Source organism: Myotis myotis, unplaced genomic scaffold, assembly GCF_014108235.1.
Source record: "Myotis myotis isolate mMyoMyo1 unplaced genomic scaffold, mMyoMyo1.p scaffold_m19_p_10, whole genome shotgun sequence".
NCBI classification, from domain to species: domain Eukaryota; kingdom Metazoa; phylum Chordata; class Mammalia; order Chiroptera; family Vespertilionidae; genus Myotis; species Myotis myotis.
The window spans coordinates 40,847,640-40,873,330 of NW_023416314.1; the positions used below are offsets into that span (position 1 = coordinate 40,847,640).

General features: G+C 47.5%; 2 protein-coding genes across 2 annotated transcripts; one reads left to right on the forward strand and one right to left on the reverse strand.

Annotated features, from left to right (window-relative positions):
* Nucleotides 1–191: 191 nt before the first annotated feature.
* LOC118664704 (transmembrane O-methyltransferase homolog) lies at nt 192–25,666 on the reverse strand. Its single transcript, XM_036325117.1, is given in 10 exon segments — nt 192–512; nt 1,241–1,437; nt 2,527–2,800; nt 3,639–3,714; nt 5,301–5,309; nt 13,022–13,170; nt 14,049–14,254; nt 19,348–19,485; nt 20,094–20,176; nt 25,448–25,666. Coding segments are annotated over 8 exon segments (1,314 nt in total). The 5' UTR covers nt 19,430–19,485; nt 20,094–20,176; nt 25,448–25,666.
* LAMTOR1 (late endosomal/lysosomal adaptor, MAPK and MTOR activator 1) lies at nt 5,152–11,341 on the forward strand. The gene is made up of 5 exons (XM_036325118.1): nt 5,152–5,343; nt 9,512–9,657; nt 9,910–9,987; nt 10,311–10,437; nt 10,701–11,341. The coding sequence occupies exons 1-5, from the start codon at nt 5,302–5,304 to the stop codon at nt 10,791–10,793; spliced, it is 486 nt and encodes a 161-aa protein (XP_036181011.1). The 5' UTR covers nt 5,152–5,301; the 3' UTR covers nt 10,794–11,341.
* Nucleotides 25,667–25,691: the final 25 nt, after the last annotated feature.

Consider the following 25,691-nt stretch of genomic DNA (forward strand, 5'->3'; position numbering starts at 1 on the left):
GAAGGGGGATCAGTGGGACCGAGCAGTCTGACAGAACTTGATGCCTCAGGTGAGTGAGGCAGAGGTAGGAGGAGAGTCTCCCCAACCCCGAGCCAAGCATGTGTCAGGCCACAAGCAGGGAGGGGAAGGGATGTTCTGAGGTCCTTGCCTGGGTGGGGGTGAGGTGGGGCAGCAGTAAGTACCCCTAGACCTCAGCCAGGTCCTGCGTAGGTGAGCTGGGCTATGCCGTCCTTAATGGCAGGAAAGTCTGGGAGGCCAGTATGATGGATTCGGCAGCGATAGCGGCCACAGCTCTTGGCGTACTGCAGGAAGCGGGGTGCACCAGGGAAGAGCACATGATCAGCCAACACAGTGGCACCAGCTGGCAGCAGAGCATGAGCCTCCAGAAGCTGCAGGTCCCGCAGGTAACATCGGGGCCGGTGTGCCAGGAGTACCAAATCTGCCCGACTCAGCTGGTACTGGGTTCGTAGGCGCGGGATCACCTCCTCTGAGCTACCCACGATGAGCTCCACCTGTGGGGGTGGGAGGAGCTGGAGGTGAGGGTGGGACAAACCAGGGTTATCCCCCACCAGACCCCATCAGGATCTGACTTACTTTATGCCAGGCCCTGGTCTAGATCCCCACCAGTGTTCTTACATTTCCTCTGACCTCAGAACCCCAGAAGTCAGGATCAGTAGTGCGATTTGTTTTTCTTTTCTTTGTTTTTGTTTTGTTAATCCTCACTCAAGGTAATTTTTCCATTGATTTTTTAGAGAGAATGGAAAGGAGGGGGAGAGACAGAGAGAGAAACATTGATGTGAGAGAGACATATTGATTGGTTGCCTCCCACATGTGCCCCAACCAGGACTGGGAATAGAGCCTGGGACCCTTTGGTCTGTGGGCCAGTGCTCTATCCACTGAGCCAAACCAGCTAGGGCTAGTATTGTGATTTCAATTCAGCCAGTGAAGAAACTGAGATTCAGAGGATAAGTGCTTTGCCCAACGTCTCATACCTAATAAGAATCAAACTGAGGTTTGGGCCCAGATTTGCTGGACTCCAGAGACTTTCCTTTTAACTGCTTCCTTGTTACTCAGCAGTAAATATGTGCAAATGACTTGGAACAAGAGTTCACACAGCTTCCAGGATTACAGTTCCATAAGCGGAGCTGCTTCTTTCCCATAGGTGGGATTCCTCCACAGGGGAGGCCTGGCCAGGAGAAGGCAAAGGGTGGAGACCAGAGTTGGGGAGTTGGGGGCTGACCGTGCGCTCGTCGAAGCCAGCCAAGCGGATGAGCTTTTCAGCCACCACTGCTGTGCGTGGGTCCCGCTCTACAGTGAGAAGGCGACTCCCCGGGGGCAGGGCACGGGCAATAAGCAGTGTGGAGTATCCGCAGTAGGTACCCAGCTCCAGCACACAAGCAGGGGCCTTCTCTTCCACCAGCCGTATCAGGATCTGACCTAAGGAAAGAGATGGCTATTGCAGCAGACATGGGAGATGGATTGCAGGCCACAGAAAGAGATCTCAAATGCCCACCTGCAGCTCCCAACCAGCTGGAGTCTTATCTCTCTCAGACTAGTCTCAGCTGCCCCAGTGGTCCCCCTTCTCCTCCAGGCTCACCAGTCTTCACACCAGCCACTAGAAATCTTTCTAAAAAAATAAATCTGACACTATCACTCCCTGGTTCCTTGATCCTAAAGCCTTGGGAATTGAACTTGGGATCGTCAGCCTGACATTCAGGACCTTCTTGGAACTGATCCTATCTTACCTTTTCAGTTTCAGCTCTCAGTTATGCCTACCTGTAGCCTGTACCACAGCCATCCGAAACAACTGTGCCCAGGGTCAGCCATTCTGGCTCACTCCTTCCTGTCACATTTGTATATGTGGCTGGCTTTGCCCTTCCCCAACCCTATCCTCACCTGCCTGGTCAACTCGAAAGCAATCCTTCTCGGCTGTTAAACTGTTGCTTCCTCCAGGAATGTCCAGGCAGAAACAATCACAAGGCTTCTGAGAGACCATCTTCCAGTCTCTTGAAGGATCTTTGCTAGACTTCCAGTTTAATTTCCCCTTACTTGTTCATTGGATATCTTTCTAACCTTGGAATTGGACCACTTTCTTAAATAAGACTGAAAGACTTGTGCTGGGATCTGGGACTCACACAAATCCAGGCAGGAGCTGCCCTGAATGGGATGTGGGGGCCTCCGTAGTGGGAGAGAAAGACATTACAAAGTTATGGGTTATGTGCGGAGATGGTTATTCCCCTCTGTATTAAGCCCCCTTGAGGCCAGCATCTGTGGCTAATTCCCCCATGTGGCCTCTACTTTCTTCTCCCCCAGCACCCAGCACACGCCTGGTACAAAAGAGGTGGCAATAAATTTTTGCTGCATGAGTTAGCTTTGCCCAGCCCCCTCATTTCCAGAGGAGAAAAGAGAGACCCACAGAGAATCAAGAACCTGCCCAATTCACCCACTAAGGCAGTGGCAGGTCCCAGCGCTCCCTTCACTATCTTGGGGTGCTGCTTCCTGGAGCAGAATGCAGGGAACACTGACCTTTGGCAGGCCCCATGTGGCTCAGGTACTCGCAGTGACTGCTCCAGTGATCCAGGGTGGTGAGGATTTGACTAGGGTCCCCCGGCAGGGCATGGGTGAGCACATAGCTGAAGGCCCGTTCCTCAATCCGCAGCCCTGACAGGTAGTCTCGGAGGCTCCGCAGCAAGACCGTGTGCACCAGAAGTCGGAAATGGTGCCGGTACCGCACCAGCAATGTCACCACCAGTGGCAGGAAGGCCAGTGCAATGGCAGGAGACATGGTCCCTACCTGGTCCTGGTAGGGGTCCTGGGGTGGAGGGAGACAGTGAGGGAAACCCACACCTGACATTTGCCTGTCATTAGTGCAATCCTTAGCAGAAATAATTACCCCTACATTTTACAAACTGTGGCTCATAAAGGCTAAGTCTTTTGTCCAGAGTCACACAGCAGGACTAGGATTTGAATCTGAGTTGGTCTGATCCCAAGCCCTGTACTTTCAAGGACTCCATGCTAAATTCAGAACCCAACCCCAAAATACCTCTCCCCACTTCTGGCTCCTGGTCCCACCTCCACCTTGTTCCCTCCACCCATTTCTCTTCATCTCTGTTGTCACCATTCTTCAGGACCCCTTTCACCAGTTCCCTTCTGACATATCCCCCCGCCCCTACCCCTGCCTGCCTGGTCTCCTCTGACCCATTACTGTGTAGCAAAAAAGCACAGCTTTACTTCAGAAACCTCTTCACTGTCATTGCTTTGCCTCAGTAAAAGGCAATCAAAACACTTACTCCACAGGGTGTTAGGATAAGATGTCCTTCCCCCCCAGGATTTTCCTTTTGTGCTTCCCCAGGGGTGAGAAGAGTCCTTGATTCTATATTTCTTTTTCAGTCCTATCCCCTTTCCCCTGCACTCCCCTCTTCTCTCCCTCAGAATTCCCTTCACATGTGCATACACAGAGCACACACTTTCTCCTCACTCAGCCCTCTTCCCCCCAGCCGGCTATGAGGGATGTTTCCTGTTTTCTTCCATGCCCCTTTGAGGCCACTGGTAGTGATAGAAACTGAAAGTAGGAATGTATGAATGGGTGTGAATAGGTGAGTGATGGCAAATTTGAACCAGTGTGCTTGGGAACCCACACTCAAGGGCCCTGCTTACCTGGGCTGGAGGCTCCTGCTTGAGGAAGATCGGAGCATAGGACAGGAGGGGGCAGTCCTTGGAGGGTAGGGGTAGAATCCTGAGGCAGGCTGGACTTGCTCTCAATTATTGATGCTGAGGCTGCTGGTGTCACCTGAAACCTGCAGTTCAAGTTACTAACCCCAGGGGCAAGCTGGAACTGCCTCCTACCCTTCAGGAGCCCTCAGAACTTATAAAAACTCCACAGTCTTGATTTGAGGGGCAAAAGAGCTATAGGACTTGGTAGCCTCTCCTACAATCCCTTGGATCAGCACATGGGATATGATGTGAGCCACGTGATAGGGAGGTTGTAATTTATTCATTAATTCCAAATTTGAGTTTTCTCTAAATAAGTGCTAGGGAGTGGGTCACAGAAGAGTCAGATCTTGTTCCTGTTCTCCAAGAACTCCATGTTTTTTGTGGGTGTTTTGTTTTGTTGTTTTTTTTGGGAACTCCATATTTGGTAGAAGAAACTGGTGCAGGGACAGTGAATACAATATAATGCGATCATTAGAATGGATGCTCCATGAATACAAGGACTCTTGGCTCTTTTGTGAACTGCTACATATTCAGATACAACAGTATGTGACATATTGCAAATATTCAGTAAATATTTGATTCAATACAGGAATGAATTAATGCAGAATAGGGATTAAGCACAGGAGATGTCTAGAGAATGAAGTCAGAGAAGGGAATCAGGAGGGTATTGTTGAATCTTGAACACAGTAGGCAGACCTACTGGGGAGACAGTGTGCCTGGATACACATGCAAAGTCCAGGAGGTCAGTCAGGAAAGTGCTATGCCTGGTGAGGCAAACCCCTGCACCACCACCCACTGGGCCTGGAGTGGCAAGTAGGTGTTAGTTAGAATCTGCAAGATCTTGAATGACAGACTTGGACCTGTTTTCAGGGTCCTAGAGAAGACATGGGATGGTTCTAAAAAAGCAATGATGGTGAGCTTTGTGTGTTAAGATAGTAGAGGTGCCATAAAATGGCAGGGTTGAAGATAAGTGCTTAAGAGCAAAGAGATCAGTAAGGTGGCCTCTATCTCCACTACTAGGATTAAGCTCCATTCCGCTTCCTCTTGTGAAGGTGTACGGTTCCTTCTTCCATTAAGTGGCAGATCCTCAATCCAGGCTGAGAACTACGTTGGTCGTCACACCCGCTGTGTCCCCCAACTTGCCGCTGAGCAACTGGGGCCTACGTGTGGCATTTAGGAGACCACATCATGATGACACTTGGTATGAGCTCGCTCACTGGCCCACAAAGGTAGACTGGAGGCCACACGACCACTGAGACCCCGTATTGCTTGCAGGGGGGAACGAGCTCAGAGACTGAGAAGAGGCTGAAGTCATGTGATAAGCCCCCCGCCTTTCCTCCCATCACGTGTCTCGCGTCTTGTCACGCAGGGTACGCCTTCCCATTGGTTGGAAACGGTCACGCGGTGGGGGCGGGACCGGAAGCCGGGGTTTCAGGGACGCCCGGTAGCGAAGCGGCTCTGGGAAGGGATAGTCCTGCAGGCGGGTGGTTGCTTGCTCATTGCAGCCACAGGTCATGTGACCGGAAGGGCCCCTTACGGACGCCGTCCCTCCTCCTGGCGGCCTGAGCGCCCGGCCCGACCCCGGCCATGGGGTGCTGCTACAGCAGCGAAAACGAGGACTCGGACCAGGTGCGGCCGCGGCGGGCGGGGCTCGGGAATGAGGGCTGAAACCCTGGGGCATGGGGCTCAGAAACAAACCTGCTGGAGAGGGGAGCTGGTCGGCGAGGGTCACCGAGTACGGAGGCCCGGAGGGGACATATTACAGAGGAGCCGCCGGGCTGGCCTCTTCTGTTAAAGCCCCAGTTCTCTGTACAGTCACCGCGTTGGGGCGTGCAGTGGGGTGTGCTGGCAGCCGCCTATCTCACCTGCTCTCCCACCCTTTCACCTCCCCTACTTTCAGACCTTTACAGCTTCAAGGATCCTTAGCCGAGGTCCCTGGGAAGCACTCCCTTCCCCCCTCCCTGTGCTCGCATTAGGGGCTTTGTGAATCCGTTTTAGAGGTGGGGAAGCTGAGGCTCAGAGTTAGTTTGTCCCGAGATAAATCAGGAATCTGTGTATTCTCTCAGACCCTGGGGTTGGAGAATGCAGCTCACTGATGGTCTGGGGTCAGAGCAGGCCTCTGGAAGGTGGTGGCATTTGAGTTAGTGAAGGGTTTAATAGGCACAACGAGGACGTCAGGATGTGTGGAAAATTATTTGGGAAGTAACGTCGGGTTTAGCTTGGCCGGATTGGGCCGGCGCGGGGTGGGTGGTGGTATGGGACGGGGAACTCAGTTTTGACAGTTCCAGTGCACTCCCTACCTGGGCCTGAGGGTTCCTCTAGCTAGAGGGGTTCTTGCCCTGGGAATTTGGCTGTAGATCACATCCCTTTGCAAGAAGATTTAGCTTGGGGAAACCTTACAGTTTTAAATTCTCCCTCTTCGTGCATTTTCACACCACACTTTTAAAAAAATATATGCTCTTATTGATTTTTTTTTTTTTTAGAGAGAGAGAGAGAAACATTGATTGGCTGCTTCCTGCACGCTCCCTACTGGGGATCGAGCCTGCAACGCGGACATGTGCCCTGACCGGGAATCAAACCAGCGACCTTAGTGCATGGGTCACTCTATGCTCAACCACTGAGCCACTGGCTGGGCTCACACCACACTAATTCTGGTCCTTCCCACCAGACCTCCCTTCCAAGGATGAAGTCTTAAGCTGTTGGCCCCTCACCTTTTTGATTGCCTCTGCCTGGGTTCCACATTTCAACACATACTAGACACAAAGACAGTAGAAAGGTTTTAACAATTAGCCCACTGTCTGGTTGGGTCGATGGTGACAGAAATGGATTATGTCACTGGTATTTGGGAGAAGGTGTTTCCCCAGTGACTCACATGAACCTCTTTTGGGTTAAGGATTTAGGCTTGGGAAAATGTCCTTTGTATGAGAGGCATGGGTGGCTAAACACAATGAACACATAATCACATTTCCTTTGTCTTATGTTAGGCATGCCTCAGCCAGTACCTTTCACTTCACCCCAGCCTGTTACAGGGACAGTATCCCTGGCTACTGAGGAAAGCTGTGGCTTATGGGCAGTTGTCTCCTAAAACATAATATGGTCTCTTTCTGACAATGAGTCAAGAAGGGTTAATGCCTGCCTTATGAGAAAGGATATACCAGCTTCTAGCTGAAGAGTTGGGCTTGTTGCTCTCCTCGGTTTCCACCTTGCCCTTGATTGGCTCTCATTTCTGTTTCTAACCACCAAAGACGGTGTTTGATCAGTGCTAGGTGATTTGAGGCCTCATATGGCAAAAGTCTAATTACCTGGTCTATAAGCTATTATCATTCACTATCAAAAATATCCCTCTTTGAGCTCTGGGGCTGGCTCCTCTTCCCCTCTCATCACTGCCCCGTTATTATAATAATAAAAAGAAATGCACAACATATTACAGTTTTCAAAGCCCTTTTACAGTTACCTCACTTGACTTTTGCCAGACATTTGTCATAAGGTACCAGTTATGTCTATTAAAAGCCTGCCCTGGCAGGTAGCTCAGTTGGTTAGAAGGTTATCCCAATACACCAAGGTTGTGGGTTTGATCCCTGGTCAGGGCACATACAAGAAACAACCAATGAATGCATAAATAAGTGGATCAAATAAAAGTCTCTCTCCTCTAAAATCAATAAACAAAAATTAAAGAAAAACAAGGAAAAAGTTCAGAGAGGCGACTTAGCAAAGGTTACAAAGCTGAGAAGTGCCATAGCCAAGGTATTTTGATGCCAAGCCACGTGCTCTATCCATTGGGTCAAGCTGTCTCTTCTAGATGGCTGGTCATGGGCAGACCACATTGGTGTCTGTGCTAGGGTAGGCAGTGAAACTGACTCCTGGGTTGACACTGACTCAGGAACAAAATTCGGTGGGAAAAACCTCCCCTGTGCTTCCTTTGCCCTTTGTGTGTGAGGCAATGTTATGTGTCCACTCTAGTGGGTAGTATGGCTTCTGGGAGGCTAGGTCTCAGGAACCCCCGGGGAGAAACTACCCTGTCCTGCAAGAAGGTCTGTCTGAAGTGGGGCTGGAGGAAGGATGGGCACAGGAAACAAACGCAGGCTTCATGATGGAACCAGCTTTCCTGAGAGATAGTTTAATCTTTGGCAAGTATTTTGTCTTTCTAGCACTTCAGTACTTAGCCTGTCCTTTAGGAATGGAAGTGTCTAGGAGTTGGGAGGTAATGGGGCAGAAGCTCACAGCTTCTGTCTCATGCTGCTAGGAACTGTGAACACTTGGGCAACCTAGGATTGCACAGGAAGAGTCTTGTGACAAGACTGGGCCTGCTTAGGGTGGGGCGGGCAGGGCAGGAGGAAGTGGCCCTCTGCAAGGAGAGTTGGGCAGAGAAGTTGGGAGCCTGCAGTGGGGAAGTCAGTGGTAGGAACTGAGATAGGCCTGGAGTGGAGCACTCGGGGGTCTAGTGGTCTGGCACTATCAGTTGGTGAGTCAGCATTAGCCAGGATAGGCCCCTTGTCCTTGATTTTGTCCTGAGCGCCTTCACTCTTTGTGGCTTGGATAGATCCCCAGCAGGTCTGCTTATCCATTTTGCAGCTGACACAAAGCCAGCAGGGATTTGCAGCTGATGGGCTCAAGGCAGGGTTGTATCCAGAAAGATTAGAACAAGGAACTAAACTGGGCTATAAACATTTGTGTGCCTCTTTTCTCAGTGCACACAGCAAATTTTCTAAAAAATTTGAATGTTCGTGCTCTAAAAAGCAAAATTATTCAAATGAATATTAACAACCTAAAGCATCGACGTATTGGTTGCTTCTCAAAAGATGAAAAACATACTTGTATCGCTTTCCATTGGAAAATATGTCGTTGATCATCACAAAGAAAAAGAGACTACAGGAAAATTAACAAAGAATAAGAACATAAAATTTCTACCCATAATGCCTGGCAATGCTAGATGAGGTAGTTTCTGGCACAAAGAGACATACAGAATTATACATGACCAGGGAGACTTTGCCCCAGGTCAGTTCTGGGGGTTGTGATCATCAGTGTAGGCTAGTAGTGACAGGGCTGCTGAACGTTAATGAAGCCACACTAATAGAGGTGGCGCCTTAGCAAGGGAGGGAACAGCTCCACTGTTCAGTTCAGGTCAGCATCTCCAGGTGCATGAAGTTTGGTTCTGGGAGTCCCATATAAAGAGAGCAGAAGAGGGTGAACACCTGAGAGAATAAGGGACCTGCCCTCAAGAAGAAAGCACACTTAGCCTGTGTGACCCAGAGGCTGAGGGTGGAGCTCCTGCCCTGAAATAATATGAGGAATGGGCATTGAGAGCTTGAGTGTGTTTTCTCTTTGAGCTTAGGGCCATGTCTGGCCTCACAGGGCCTCTGTATCCTGGGAACAGACAGCTTTTGCTAGGGAGGGCCTGGTTTGGGGAATCAGGAGGGTCATTGGGCTCCTGGCTTGCATCAGTTTCCCCTGTGGGCCCCACTGTTTTCTACCTCTTCTGGCTTCCAGCCTCCAGTATTCTGTCTCCATAAGTTGCTGGACTATTTTCTAAAGCTCCAGGGCTGTGCCTCTGTCCATCTTTTCAGAGCACCTGTGACTGTTTGGGTCCACTTTACCCTGCACCACCGAGCTGAGCTTCCAAGGGCAAGCAGGAACTGAGTCTTATCTGACATATAGTGGGGCACTGGGATATTCCTAAAAAAAAACATTTTTGGTGCTTAAACACTTAAATGTCAGAGTTGGGCTGAGAGGGGAACCCAGGAAAGGCAGGTTGGACTAAGGGCTCCGGGGCTGATTTCTCCCTGATGATCTCCCCTAGGACCGAGAGGAGCGGAAGCTGCTGCTGGACCCTAGCAGCCCCCCCACCAAAGCCCTCAATGGAGCCGAGCCAAATTACCACAGCCTGCCTTCCGCTCGCACAGATGAGCAGGCCCTGCTCTCCTCCATTCTTGCCAAGACAGCCAGGTGAGCATCACAGAACCAGGCCTGGGGCAGAGCTCCTCTATCTGTGTTAAAGGCTGGGATAGAGAGAGCTGGGCCAGGACATGGGGGAAGGAACAGGGTCAGTGGGAGAGGCGCCTCTGGGCCCAGCCCTGCTCCAGTAGGCAGTGGGGGCGCTGGTGTCAGATAGTCCTGGAGTTAGCACCTGGAAGGGAATCTTTTTCGTCCCTCTTGGATGTACCTGTCATGTCCTCTCTATTTCTCTTCTCCCCAAAGCAACATCATTGACGTGTCTGCTGCAGACTCCCAGGGCATGGAGCAGCATGAGTACATGGACCGGGCAAGGCAGTACAGGTGAGCACCTGGCCAGCTTGGATTCCTCCCTTCCCCTCCATCCCTGATCCAGCTTTGCAGCCTGGGCCCCAGTCCAGCCTCTTCGTTTGGGTACAGCCCAAGAAACTGACCACAAACCTCTTGGGTGCCTTCACGTCAGCGCTATTTGTCCTGTGACACTCAAGGATGCAGAGGGCGAAGGGAGGTGGGCCTGGAGTGAATTTGTGGTCAGCTGAGGCCTTGTCACCTGCTTCTCTGGTCTGAGGGAGGCTCACCGGGCTGAGCTTGGCAGGGCAGGACAGATGGTAAACTGATTGCCCATCCCACCCCTCCCTATCGGACAGCACCCGCTTGGCTGTGCTGAGCAGCAGCCTGACCCATTGGAAGAAGCTGCCGCCACTGCCATCTCTCACCAGTCAGCCCCACCAAGTGCTGGCCAGCGAACCCATCCCCTTCTCCGACCTGCAGCAGGTGAGCTACCCTTGCCCCACTCCTGCCTACTCACTCCCACTGCCCAAGTTGTGGCAGAGGGTTCACCCTTTGCCTTATAGGAGGTGGGGAACTGGAGTTAACCTGGTAGCCTGTGGGCCCTGCTCACTCCCACCTTTCTCTTTGGCTTCCTATCCCCCATCATTCCCTCCTCTCTGGCCATCTGATCCTCCTCCCCCAGTTTCTGGATCTCCCTTTTCACCTTTCTCTCTCTGTTCTTCTCCTCCCTGGTCCCTCTATCACAGGTCTCCAGAATAGCTGCTTATGCCTACAGTGCACTTTCTCAGATTCGTGTGGATGCAAGAGAGGAGCTGGTTGTACAGTTTGGGATCCCATGAAGACAGTGGTCCTTGGACAGCTCTTCTTCTCCTCTCTTCACCCCGCCTCCCCTGGCCCCAGCCTCACTATGGCTTATACAGTACCCTGACCTGCTACTAATCACAGAGAAGAATGTGGAGGAGGAGAAGAAGAGCGAGGCTACAAGCCTGGACAAGTGAGGATGGAGCAAGAGAGGATAGAACCATTTGGGACTGGCCTTCGAAGCCCTGGCCAGCGGTGGGGTGGAGGTCAAAAGGACAGGGCCTGGTAGGTCTTCACTGTCACTGGGAAGGGGTGGAGGTAACACTGTGAGGGTGATCACTAGGGGGCCTGTGAAGGCCCCTTTCCCACTCTTTCTCTTGGCCTCACTCTTTGCCCCTCTCCCTGACTTGGTGCTCACAGGCACCTCACTAGGGTTTGTGACCAGTGTCTGGACGAGATTGAATTTGAATGAATTGAGTTTGTATTTCTAGCACCCTGGGTTTTTACATGTTTGGGGTTTTGGTGTTTTTTGGGGGGGGAGGGGGGCGTGTTATCTCCCTTGATAAAGGAAATGTATTCATCTGTGTGCTGATTTCAGCCCCTCTGTCCTGCCCAGCACCCTACTGCTTACTTCTGGCTACTTAAGTCTATGAGCAGTGAAAACGGATGATGGGGAGGGGGACATCTTTTAGGGGCATTAAGAGGAGTCCAAGATATGAGTTCAAGGTTCCCAGGTCTTATCTGAGACTTGGCCTTGGCTAACCTCATATTGGATAAGATTGCTTGTCATTTCTCCAGTGATAGGAACACAGGCAGCTGTCATTGCCGAGGACCCTGCTGCAGACTCAGTGAAATTACTGAAAAGCCTGGGAAGGGATTGGTGGTGATGGTGCAGACAGATCAGGAGTACCTGACTTGGAGTCAGCAAACCAGTTTTCAAGCAGGAGATTCTTTTTTCTTTTTTTAAAAAATATATTTTATTGATTTTTTTAGAGAGGAAGGGAGAGGGGTAGAGAGTTAGAAACATCGATGAGAGAGAAACATTGATCAGCTGCCTCCTGCACACCTCCTACTGGGGATTTGCCCACAACCAAGGTACATGCCCTTGACCGGAATCGAACCTGGGACCTTTCAGTCCGAAGGCCAACGCTCTATCCACTGAGCCAAACCGGTTAGGGCTCTTTTTTCTTTTTTAATCCTCACCCAAGGATATTTTTTCCATTGATTTCCACAGAGAGTGGGTGGGAGGTTGGGGGAGAGAATGAGAAACATCGAGATGAGAGACACATCAATTGGTTGCCTCCCGCATGCGCCCCTACCAGGGCTGGGGAACCTGCAACTGAAGTACGTGTCCTTAACCGGGAATCAAACCCATGATCCTTTAGTTCGTGGGCCAACACTGTAATCATTGAGAAAACTGGCTAGGGCAGAAGTTCTTTTTTTTAATCAGATGACATCTTAAGCACAATCCCAACATAAACAACATGAGAGTAACTACTCTGGTTGGATGGAAATGGGGCATTCAGCATTCACGGCCTATCATCTTGACTTTTTATCACCGAGGCCTCTGAGGCATCTCCACAGAACCCTGGTGCTCTGTGAAGCAACTCTAATCCCAGGATATCTGATCTGAAGAGTGACAAAAGGACCCAGAGTTGAGATTAGTTCCCCAAGGCCATGCAGTGAACCCAGGTCTCCTGTGTCTCAGGCCAACAGGCCTTTCCCTCCCCTGCCTACCTTTCAGTGAAGCAAGACTAGAACCAGTGGCAACTGCCTGAGTTGGGGGGCAATTTTACACAGCACAAGTGACTTCTAATCTGCTGAACAGCTCAAATCCTTTATTGTATTGTCAAACCAACACTGGCTGTCCTCAGGCCTTCAGGATGGCTGCAGTCCTGGGAACCTCAGAGTGCATCCTGCTTGATCCGGACTTTCTTGGGCTTGATGTTCATTCGTTTCCACACTTCAGCTGCTGTGCGGTCTGCTTTGGTGACCCCACTGAAGTCGAACGTTGTGATACGAGGCAAGGTGCACAGCACATACTGCCTGTGGGGAAGACTCGGGCTGGGGGCCAGCCCCCCCACCAGCACCCCATTTTCCCCCACCAGCTGCTGCTGTCTCCCCTGATTGCAGGAATGGAGGGACTTGAGTATAGTTTGGGGGAGACTGAGTTTTCCTGACAGCAGGAAATGCCTAAAGGTCTCTACTTTTCCTTGTCTCCCCTCCTTTCCCTTGGGGAAGCCTAGCTCCAGGGCAGGGCACTTACCTATACCCCTTCTCTTCCTCCATGGGGTTCCCGTGGAGTGTGAGGCTCCGGAGCCGAGGGAGGGTGGCCAGCTTATTCACCTCTCCGAGACGCTGGATGCTGTTGCCATGGAGGTAGAGGACACTCAGGTTGAACAAAGTGGTCAGGACCTGTTGGGGAAGAAACCGAAAGCAGGCTAGACAGGTCTCTAGAGCTGTGCTCAGGACTGACTTGAGGGTGAGTAGAGTTTGGGGAACAACTTGCTCTCCACTGCACCACCCCTCATCCCCAGCCGTACTTTCATTCACCTTTGAAGAGGTATAGGGCATCCCACCCAACCAGAGCTGTGATCTTAAAGGTGGGAAGTATGGGCCTGGGTCCTAGCACTGTCACTAACTTGCCAGGTGACTGGACCCGCCTGCTTCTGCCTGAGCCTTAGTTGCCCTTTCACTGAAGACCTTTGGTGATTTGAATCTCAAAACAAGGGACAGGGATACAGAGCATTGTGCTAGGTACATAAGAGAAGCTTTTTAGTGAAATTGAGATCACTATACCTGGGGAACAGTTTCTAAGTTGTGCTCTAGCTCCTTACCCCCAATGGATCCTGGACAAGACAGGACCAGTTTTATTTATTTCTTAAAACTTGAGTCAGTGCATGGAAAAAGTGCTGTACTTTTACTATCTACCTCTTCCACAGAAGAACTTTGCACAAGGCACAGTGGGTGCCCAATAACAAGAGCTTCTATTTTATTTCAGCTTTCTATCTGCCAGTTGGTTTTCATACATTCTTATTTAATTCTCACAAAATATTTATGATGGTATATTATCCCCATTTTTCAGAAAGGGAAGCTGAGGTTTTGGAGAGGTTAGGAAGGTTGTCCAAAATCTAGGATTTGAACCTACATCTGAGCCAACAGCTGTGTGCTTTAGACACAGTACCATGATGCCTCACAAATTCCTTGATGAAATGTGGGAGGTGGAAAGGCTGGGGGCTGGACAGGGTAGCTTCTGGCCCAACCTGACTGGACTCTCAGGACTGGGAACTCACAGGGTCAATGGAAGGCAGGTCGTTGAAAGACAGGTCAATCCAGGCCAGGTTCTCTGGATGCTGCAGCAGCTGTGAAATTACATGGTTGAAGCCTCTCAGCTCACTGAGAACATTGTTGTTCAGCCACAGGGACTGCGTCAGTGACTTCCCTGACTTCGAGTGCTTTAGTGGTCGCTGCCCTTTCCTTGGCTCCTCGCTCATCAGATCTGTGGGAACAGAGTGAAGTCTGCATATATCATCTTTGCCTTTCTGGTTCTGGGGGATGAGAGCTGAGAGAATAAGCAGCGTGAGCTAACTGGAGGGCCATAGACTGACTAGTGCATCTACTCACTGTCAGCTCAAGACCCCCATCTCTCAGGCCCCAGAAACCAGTAAGCTTGAACTAAGGGCCAAAGACTTCCTATCCCAAACTCGATTTGGGTCACATGCTCCTCATATCTATTTTACTATTGGGTCCCCTGTGTATATGTATTGGGGGGAGAGGGATAAAACCACTCCTCTATTTTATAATGAGGAAAATAAAAACCAGAGTTGTTGGTACAAAATCCACAATTATCCACTGGTAGAGCCTACAGAATTCACTTCAGTGTAACACACCCTGATTTGCTCTCTCCCCCTAATATTAAACAACTACTGTGTGCCAGCTACTGGATATACAATGGAGAACAATATGAGAGACAGTCTGCGCTATGGTCTGTGTGAGTAATAGGGCAGGGATGAAGCAGATGTTTATGTCTTAGAGGAGCTCAAATGGGCAAGATGGAAACCAACTGGCAATGTATTGTGATAAATGCTGTTTAAGTTGTTGAAGGAGAGGGGGCTCTTAACTTAGTCTGGAGCTCATGAAAGTTTCCCAGGGAAGGTGAAACCTGAGCTGGATCTCAGTGGATTAGGAGAAGGGTGGAAAGGGTGAGAAGAACATGGGCAAAGGCACAGAGGTATGGAACAGCATGGGCACACATGTATGTGCTGCACAGGGGTCAAGGAGGAAAAAGGAGACAAGGAACCTCTAATGCCAGGCTGAAAATTTGGACTTTACTGTAGGTGATGGGAAGCTACTGGAGGTTATGGAGCAAAGGAGATAAATCTTTCATATAAGAAAGATCACTCTGAAGCTTTAGTACAGAGTCTGGATTTTAGGGAGTGGGTGGGACTAGACCAATTTGGCTCTTTCAATCATCCAAGCAAGAGATGAAGGTCAGTCAGAGTGACTTGATGGTTGATGTAACTGATACGGAATTAAGAAAAGGAGAAACATGGTTGGGCAGGTAATGAGGTTAGACTTGACCTTGGTGTTTCTGAGGTTCCTTAAGTATAAAAAGGTGGAGAAGCCAAGTAGGCAGTTGGATATGAAGGTCAGACACAAAGACTTGAGAATAATTAGCACAGAGAGTGAGCAAGTTAGAGAAATGGACGAGTTCTCAGGGATAGTAAAAGTAGAGAGGAGGCACACGGAGGAAGGGGAGTCCATTTAAGAAGTTACTGAGCCCAGCCCATGTGGCTCAGTAGATTGAGTGTTGTCCTGTGCACCAAGAGGTTGCTGGTTCAATTCCTGGTCAGAGCACATGCCTGGGTTGTGGGCTCAATCCCCAGTGGGAGGCATGAAAGAGGCAGCCGATTGGTGATTCTCTCTCATCAATGTTTCTCCCCCTCTCCTTTAAGCCTCTCTAAAAATCAATGAAAACATTTTTTAAAACACTATTTTTAAAAAAAAAAGGTACCAAATAATCAGGAAAGGACAGGGCAAGCCAGGAGAGGTTAGTTTTATAAGGGAATCCATATTTATAGGAGTGAGTTTTAGGGAAATGAGGAATGAAAAGTAATTTTGGTAACAAAATTTGAAGTCCCTGGTGACTTTGATGAGGGCTGTTTCAATGAAATGGCAAGGGCCTGGGGACAGAAGCTAGATTGGAGTGAGTTCAAGAGGTAAGGCAATATAAGCAGGTAGTGTAAACAATACCTTCAGAAAGTTTAGGTGAGGAGAATAGAGTGATGTTAGAACCCATCTGTATGGACACCCCTGTAACCGTCCCCCGCCTCCCGTTCTGTTTTTGTTTTTTGAAAAATGAGGTCCAGAGAGAGGATGTGCTTTGCCCAAGCTTACAGACACCAGAATCAGACACCAGCTCTGGCTGAGGTGACCATAGTTTTCCTATGGCCCCTATACCTTTGGTTACTTGTCTAAAACTGCCTCTGGCCCTAGCCGGTTTGGCTCAGTGGATAGAGCGTCGGCATGAGGGCCAAAGGGTCCCAGGTCTGATTCCAGTCAAGGCACATACCTTGGTTGCAGGCTCCTCTCCAGCCTGGGCCCTGGCTAGGGCTCCTACAGGAGGCAACCAATGGATATGGTTCTCTCACATCAGTATTTCTCTCTGTCTTTCCCTCTCTCTTCCACTTTCTCTAAAAATCAGTGGAAAAATATCCTCGGGTGAGGATTAAAAAATAAAATAAAACTGCCTCTAGGGAAGGAAATATTTAGTATTTGTTGAATTGGGCAAGTTTGTCTTCACCTTTCCCTCAGCTCTTTTTGGGCAAACTTCCTCTCTTCCACCCCAGCCAACATTAACTTCCTCTCCTCAGCTGCATGTCAGGCAGCATCCACCAGATGGCTCTCTGTCTTAATCCTAGAGTGAGCAGAACTCCCAGGTGGAGTGTGAGATTGGAGTAAGGTGGCAGAAATGTACTGGAGCACCCCAGTTTGTGAAAAAACTCCTAATCCTGCCTCCCAACCTCACATCTCCTGACTGCAAGCCCTGGAATGAAATTACAAAGATGTCAAAATAAGCCTACATATGGCCTAGCCAGCGTGGCTCAGTGGTTAAGCTTTGACCCATAAAACAAGAGGTCACTAGTTCAATCCCAGTCAGGGCACATGTCCCTGTTGCAGGCTCAATCTTCAATAGGGAGTGTGCAGGAGGCAGCTGATTGATGTTTCTCATCAATGTTTCTATCTCTATCCCTCTCCCTCTCTCTCTAAATTTAATAAAAACATATTTTTTAAAAGCCCACATACCCTGGATGGCGTGGCTCAGGGGTTGAGCATTGACCTATGAACCAGGAGACTGCCAGTTCAATTCCTGGTCAAGGCACATGCCCAGTTGTGGGCTCAATCCCCAGTAGGGGACATGCAGGAGGCAGCTGATCAATGATTCTCATCACTGGTGTTTCTATCTCCCTCTCCCCTCTCTGAAATCAATAAAAACATTTAAAGAAATAAAAAGCCCACATATGGACTAGCATCCAATGATGCATCCAGTGTGATAAGGCAGCAGCTTAGGGAATGCCATCAAGTCTGAGCTGACCCCAAGCTCAGAGGAGCCACTGGTGGAATGGCATTGCCTAAAATTTGAGGCTGCCTGGGGCTGCTGTTATCAAGGGTAAAGCAAGGTGTCTAGACCGCAACAGTTACTGCTCCCCTCAGTCTCCATCAGGGTACTGTATCACCTGAGGATCGGCCTTTCAGATTAGGCAAAGGCAGGTCTGGAAACTGGACCACAAATATCAACACTCAGAGAACTGGAGGTTGTCTAGCTACAGGAAAATCTGGAGAGAAAGTGATTCTGTCTTCACCTCTCTGAAAAGTTGCAATGCAACTTTTCCACGTGTCCCCAGAAGTCAGGAGTTAGTTTGATATGAAGAACTTCCTTGTGTCATTTCTCATCCCATAATGGAAGGGATGGGTAGGTGCATGTGGTAAGGGACTCCCTAAACACTAGGTGAGCAGCAGTTATAGGACTATGGGTTGGAGGCAGTACAGATCGGATGCCTTCTAAAGTCACTACCATTTCAGATTCTATGATCTATCAGTTGATTAATTACCAAATAGCATACCAGGTACCCCTAAACTCTACCCTGTCCTCTAACCCCAATTTTAAGTAAGCGTTCCATAGTTCTGGGAAACCTGAGGGGACTGGCCTTTTGGGGCTTAGATGTGCCTCTCTCTTTCCCTTTCTAATATTCATCAAGGAGCACTATGCCTGGCATATATGTATACACACATATACATACATACATACATACATACATACAGATATATGCGCTTAATAAAATAGGTGCTTAACAAATATTTAACTGTTGAATGAAGAACAGGGGATCTGTACTAATTATGTTTTGTGCTGTGGAGTTATCCTTGGTTGTAGTAGCTTATCTCTACCCTCATTCTGAGGACTCCATAAAGGGTAAACTGTATCTCCCTGCTCAGAGCTGGGAATTCCCAGGGTACGTGGGAGCCACACTTCCCTTCCTTCTCTGTCACTATGGCTATATTGCATGTAGCCATCACTGTAGCTAAAACCCTTGTGAAACCTGGACTACATCAAGCAGAAGTGATAACCATGCATAAAAAATAAAGATCACGATAGGTGGGTGTGTGCTCACTGAAGAACAAATATGAGTTACTATTGTGGCTGATGCCAACCCCTGCAGTATGCTAAATCCAAACCCAAGTAGTATCCAGTACCCTGGATAACTGTTTGCATTTCCTGAACTTAAAAGTGGCCACCAGTTGCCTAAGAAAGAGGACCAACGCTAGATAATGGGTGTAGGATATATTGATGCCAACCTGTGTTCTGTGAGGGCAGATATACTGGAGCATTTATGAGACCAGATAACAAAAGCAAAGGACAGCAGAACTTCTCTAGGAAGAAGCATATTCCCTTGAAAATATATTACTTGAGAGCCCTGCTGTGTCCCCTTCTGAGAGGTACTAGCTGCCCATTTGCAAAGACATTGAATGGGAACTAGTGTGGGCAGTGCTGGAACCTGCAATAAGTGTGGGTGATGATGGAATAAACTTAGATATGACTGGAATGAATATAAAATGTCAGTAAGTATTATACTGGAAACATGCCAGTTTGTTAATAACAAGACCCCCCCATGTTTTACCAGTGATCAGAACAGGCTTGTGTCCTGACTGAGGAGATAGGACTCTGCTACAGGCTGTTTTCCTTCCATTAGTTTCTTCCTCTCCAGGTAAAAACAGAATAAAACTATTGGCCGACACACTGGCTTTCCAGCTTTCTTCCACCCGACTTTCTTCTTGTAGTCTGTCTTTTGAAGATCATCAATTACCCTGAGAGAGCCCCCTGGTTCCTTTCAGAGGTTCTGCTAATTTTTTAAAAGGCCAAACACTTCCACTCCCACCTCCCTCTCTTCTACTCCTCCCAGAAAGGACAACAACAAAATCTGCAAGTATATGGGAAGAATCTCTTCAGGCTTTTAAGTAGAAGACTGATTTCTCCCTAGGGATCACACCCAGCTGCTGCCATGGTGAGTGGAGTGCTGTTCTCTGCGGGCTGACCTTGAATCACCTGGATGTTTCGGAAGGAGTAGTCAAGAGGGGGCTCTTGCACCGAAGTGTTCATGTAGTCCTGTGTGCTCATAGCTCAGGCCATAATTTGTCCGGTGTAAGCATGGGCCCTGGAAGTCCGGGTTCAGCCTGGGAGGACAGAGAAGGGCTGGTGTTCCAGGTACAAGGGGCATAGGCCCTCAGGTTTCCCCATTGCCCTCCACCCCTGCATTCTACCTTCTATACTCCAGGCTTTCCTGGCTGCATTTATATTTTAAGATACTAATACGATTCTTTGCAGTTGTAGGGCACTTCATAATTCTCAGAACACCTTCACATCCCTTAGAGCTCATTGATATTGTTATAACACCCATTTCTACTTTCCAGATAAAGAAACTAAGACCCAGAGTGAAAGCACTTGCCCAGAATTAAGCCAGTGAGTCAGTTGTGGACTGTAATCATAGTCTCCTGAATCCTACTCTGAAGCCCTTTCTGCTACTCCATAGTAGTTACTATGGAGACGGTCTTGATACCTACCCTCTAGTGACATCAACTGGGTTATTCTATTGCTTAACAAACCCCTTAGGGCATGGTGTCTGATAGCCTTTTGCAGTCTGACCCAGCTCAGAATTTGCTACTTTCTCTGTCAGCCCCATTGCCTTTTTGTCCAAAGACCCTACTTTCAGCCACATCTGGAATGTAGGTATATGTATGTAAAACACACACATAACACCAGGATCTATCTCACTCTCACTCACCTGTCACTGATGCCTGAAACGCCACCATTAGGGATTCATTCCTTTGGGTTTAGGGATTGTTCCCTGTTAAAATGGAAATACCCCTTGAGAGGGGTGAACACAATGTTATCTGTAGTTTACAAGTGTGGTGTAAATTGTCTTATCAGATCCTTCCCAATTTGCTAACTCAAGTAAAGCTGAGAACTTTTCAACAGGCTGAGCAGAGTCTTAAGAACACTACTCACCTGATCAGAACAGCTGAAAATACAGAAGGGTTTTGTATGTGACACAAATAAGACAAATGGACTGACAAGGACAAGTATATTTCCAGTGAACCTCCTCTTTCTCACACTATCCAATGCCATCACCTCCTTTGCATTTATTTTTCACCTGCTTTCCAAAGGGATTTTAGATAGTTTACAAATAGCACATTCCAAACAGGATGATTTGTAGAAAAGAAATGACCAGCCTGGCCAAAGAAATGTCCAGGTGGCTCAGTGGATTGAGCATTGTCCCATGCACCAAAAAGTCACCGGTTTGATTCCCAATCAGGGCACATTCCCGGTTATGAACTCAATCCCCAGTACGGGGTGTGCACAAGGCAGCTGATTGATGTTTCTCTTTCATGGATGTTTCTTTCTCTCTCTCTCCCTCTCCTTTCCTCTCTCTCTCTAAAAAAATCAATCAAAAATATTTTTTAAAAAGAACTATCCCACAGAAATATAATGAATTTCACAAATGCAAGCCATATATATAATTTTTTCACATAGGTAATGTAAACTTTTCTAATAGCCATAATAAAAAGAAAGTCAAAGGAAAGGGAAAGTTACATTTAATCATATTGTATTTAACCCAATATATGCAAAATATCATTCAATATATAATTAATATTAAAAATTGAAGTATTTTACACTTTATAGCACATCCCAATTTGGACAAACTGTTGAGTATTCAATAGCCACATGTGACTAAAGGCTTACCATACTGGACAGTGTGGATGTAGAAAATATAAACACGGAAGAGGAAGATTAGAAACCAGATTAAAGGGAGACAGAGATGTACCAAAGAATTAGGAAAGTAGGCCTATATTTAGCTCTGAAATTCCTGGCAAACAAAGCCAAAAGGGAAACATTAGGATATGTGGTTCTCATCATCTGATTCAAAGAAACAAATAGTTTGTGTGCAGAAACAATTAAACTCACAAATGTTCTTAATATGGAATTTCTTTTAAAAACTATGGAGTTAGCCTGGCTGGTGTGGGTCAGTGGTTGAGTGTCCACCTCTGAACCCAGAGGCCACGGTTTAATTCCCGGGAACGGCACATGCCTGGATTGTAGACTCCATCCCCAGTGGGAGGCATGCAGGAGGCAACCAATCAGTGATTTTCTCTCATCATTGATGTTTCTCTCTCTCCCTTCCTCTCTGAAATAAATAAAAATATATTTTATAAAGACAAAACAAAAACTATGGAGTTGATAGTTTGTAATTCAGTTTAAGCTTAATACATACAGTTTAAGTAAAACTTTTTGTATGAATTAACATATGCATAGATAGAGTTTAACACGTTTAGAGCAGCAATTTTCAACCTTTTTCATCTCATGGCACACATAAACTAATTACTAGTTCTGCGGCACACCAAAAAATATATTTTTTTCCAATCTGACAACAAAACAAAACAAATATAGTTTTGGTTCATTCACATCAGATGGCTATTGTGTTGGCTACTGTCATTTTTTTACTTGACAATCTAAGGGAAAAGAGGTCAGTGTCCTTGACTGAATAGTCAGATATTGCATGTTTTTAAAATTTTTGCAGCATACCATTTGAAAAATCTCTGTTTTAGAGAAATGAAAAGTGAATGGCTTTCTCTTAAAAAGCAGCAGTTTCAACTGAGCTTTGGGGAAGTACAGGCTTGAGTCACTTACAACTGAACTCTGTCTAATATGGAACTAGCCAGGTGGGCATGGGGTGTTGATTAGGGAGATCTAGACTTTTAGATATCAAATCTACAGTGAGACAACAAAAAACGCATTGTTCTTTTGTAGAAATAGAGGAACCCTACTTGTGTTCTCATCTAGACAGCAGTCCATTCCACTTGGGAATCTACAACAGGTTTGATGCCTTTGAGCAAGATTGGACACTTTTCTCAAAGACAGACCTGGGTTGGGACCCCAGAGTTCTGCACTACTGAACATGAATTTTAGCTTAAAATATTTATGGGCAGATTTTTATCATTAGATTACCTCTGTGCAGTTCCTAAGAACTTCTGATTTAGTTAGTACTTGCTCCTGAGGCATATTTCTGGGTGAGTTAGTATTAAAAATGGAGCCCTAAGAATTCGGATAAACTTGCCAGTTGGAAAGGGTTATTAACCTTCTCCATTTAAACAATAGTCCAGGCTGTGAGCTAGTATCACAGAACCTGGCTTATCACAACAGGTACTCAGGAAATATCTGTGAGATGAATGAATGGGAAACTGCCAAATACAGGATCTCTGTTTTAGGAGTGTTGATACTAAGCTGCTTATTCTAACAATTGGCTTTGAGGTTCAGCTGTTTCAGTCCATACCTCATTCACAGTAAGGTATTCAATTCAATTTTGCAAACATTTGTTGAGTGCCTGCTGCCCTGTGCCTGACCAGAAGACATGAAGCCAAAATACAAATAATAGAACCCTGTCTGTCATGAGCACAGAAAGACCTGCTCGGTCTCTATTGATTGTGGCAAAATGGTCTGTATCCAGTTCTAAGAAACAGTTGCCCAGTTAGTGAATATTCTCCTGTTTCAATACTCAGCTCTAGGGAATCCTCTTTGGTGAACACTCTTTCCTGGTAAAACTGATTGATTCCCTTGATGATTCCTATGTATGGCTTCCCCTGCTCCATCCCTTTTGCCCTATTACTTTTAGTTCTGTTTGGAATACAGTTTCTTCCTCCTTTTGCCTGGCTAATTCACGACCCAGCTCAGTTTTCATGTGTTCTAAGGCGCCTAATCTTATGCCCAAATCTTGGATGTGGAACTTCAGAGCGCCCAAAATACCCCATACTTGCTGCCATGGTAGCACACATATCACTAAGATGATCTGCTTACTATTTGTATGTAAACTCCACCGTGACCTCCAGGGCAGGAACCATGTTTCTCATAATAGTATTCCTACCTGGTGGCAAGTAGTAGGTGCTTAACATATACATTAAAAATTGCTACAGAGCAATACTATAAAGGAGAGGAACATGAGGTTACTATAACTGAGGAATCTGACCTGCTGAGCAGTCAGGGAAGACATTTTTATCTTTAACAATTATTTTATTTTAATTATTTTATTTTAAGGGAAGACATTTTAAAAGAAGTGATTGAGAGATGAAATTGAGGATAAGCACAAACTAACAGGGAGATGGGTGGGGGGATGAACATTCCAGGCAGAAATAACAGGTTCTATGGTGAGAGGTTAGTTGGAAATTTTGAAGACCTTAAAAAGGCCATATTACCCAGCTGGCATGGCTCAGTAATTGAGCGTCCACCTATATGAACCAGGAGGTCACTGTTTGATTCCCGGTCAGGGCATATGCCTGGCTTGTGGGCTTGATCCCCAGTGTGGGGAGTGCAGGAGGCAGCCAATCAATAATTCTCATCATTGATGTTTCTCTCTCCCTCTCCCTTCCTCTCTGAAATCAATTAAAAAATATTTTTAAAAAAGCCATATAACTGGAGGGGATAAAAGGTATGGTTAAGCAGGCTGGAGGGGGTCAATGGGAAGGGGACATTTGTAATACTTTCAACAATAAAGAGTTTTTTAAAAGTTATGGTTAGACTGGAGGCTAGAGAGGTGGACAGGAGTCAGGCTGAAATGTTGCTTGATGCTAAGAGTAATAAGATGCCACATAATAACTTTTTAAATGAATGTGGGATGGGGAAGGTGAACAATATCAAATTTCTACTTTTAAAGGATTACTCTGGTTGCAATATGCAAAATGTCTGGGAGGGTAGGCAGGAAGGATGTGATGAGAAGTTGACAAGACTTTATGATGAATGGGAAATGTAAGAGGTATTCAGGCTAAATCTTGGTTCTTTGGCTTCTGTAACGGTGGATAGAGGGTGAGAACACTGGAAGAAATTGAGGCTTGGAGTACATAGAGATTATGAGTTCAGTTGCAGACATGTTGAGTTTAGGTTGTCTTTGACATATCCTGAAGGAGATGTTGAAGAGGCAATTCGTTATACAGACCTGGAGCTTACAGATGAGAGCTGGGCTGGCGATGAATAGTTGTGTAATACAGATGGTAAGTGAAGTTGTGGATGATCATCCCCAACAAAGGAATATAGAGTGAGGTAGGAAGTGGACCTAGGACCAAGCCTGGAGGTACTTTAAGATAGCAAGTGGACAATCAGGGCCAGGTAGAAGCCAGCCAGAAACCAGCTAATCATGGCAGCATCAGACATGGGTGCTGTGTAGCCAGACTGTTTCCTGTTCCTGTTTGATTTCCATTGTCTTCCATCTCTCTAGTTTAAACTTGAAAGGAAGGATCTGAAACTCATTCAGGCTGAAGTGCAAATAATCTAATGTAGGCCAGACAGGTTTCTTTTCCCTGGGGCAGTTCCCACTTGTTGGAACAAGTCCTTTAACTAGAGAGGCTATAGGCTCAAGTTAGAGACTTGGCTGGGGGTTGGTGAACTGGAGTCTAGTCCTAGCTGTCACTGACTTGGTATGTGGCCTTGGGCAAGTCACTGTGCCTCTTTGGGTTTCAGTTTTCCAATCTGTGAAATGGGGATAAAAATCCTTGATTCACAAAGCTCCAAAGAGGCACTGGATATGAAAGCGCTGGGTAAGTTACTAAATGCAATAGATCGGTCATGAAGACTGTAAAAGGAATGAAGCTCTAACTGTAGAGCTTTGAGAAACAGATCATAGAGGAGGTGTAGGGGAAGTGGGAACTTGGGGACAGGAGCCCTAAGTGTGCGGAAAGATCCTGCTCAGACCGAGACGGAGGCTCTCCCTGGGGTCTTCCTGCTCGGAAGGACAGGGGCAGTGCAAGCCCATCAAGTTTCTTACATCTCCAGTATTAGGACCTGTGACTCTGTTACTCCCGTGTCTGGAAGACCCTGGGTCTCAGTTCATTAGGAAAACCAACCTTATGTCAGCGTGTCCGTATCTTCCAGGGTACCAGGGAGCCCCGTGTTCGTGATGGGGAGGTTCTTAAGCACCCCGGAACCCGTCTACCCTATATGGGTGTTGTGTCATGTTCACTGTGATAGAAAGTTTTTTTTGTTTTTGTTTGGGGGGGAGGGGTGTCTCAGGTCCCGGAGAAAGGAAGTGCCCCTCCCCTCTCCACAGAGCTCTTGTTCCCTAGAATGGGTTTCCCATTTTCCCGCCCGACTCACCCGCAGTTGCTGCCCCTCCAGCCTCGGCGTCCCACTCACTACCTCAGGGTTACCCAGCGCAACTCCATGGTAACTACCTAAGCCACCACACCGCGGCCTGGCGCCGAAAGCGCTGCCGCAATGCCTACCGGGAGATGTAGTTTGTTAGGGGCGGGGCTCCAAGGCCGCGAATATGTTGGGATTTGTAGTCTTTGCCCTCAAGTCGGGGCCGGGGGCCGGTAGTGGTGACACCCCTTCTTTTTTC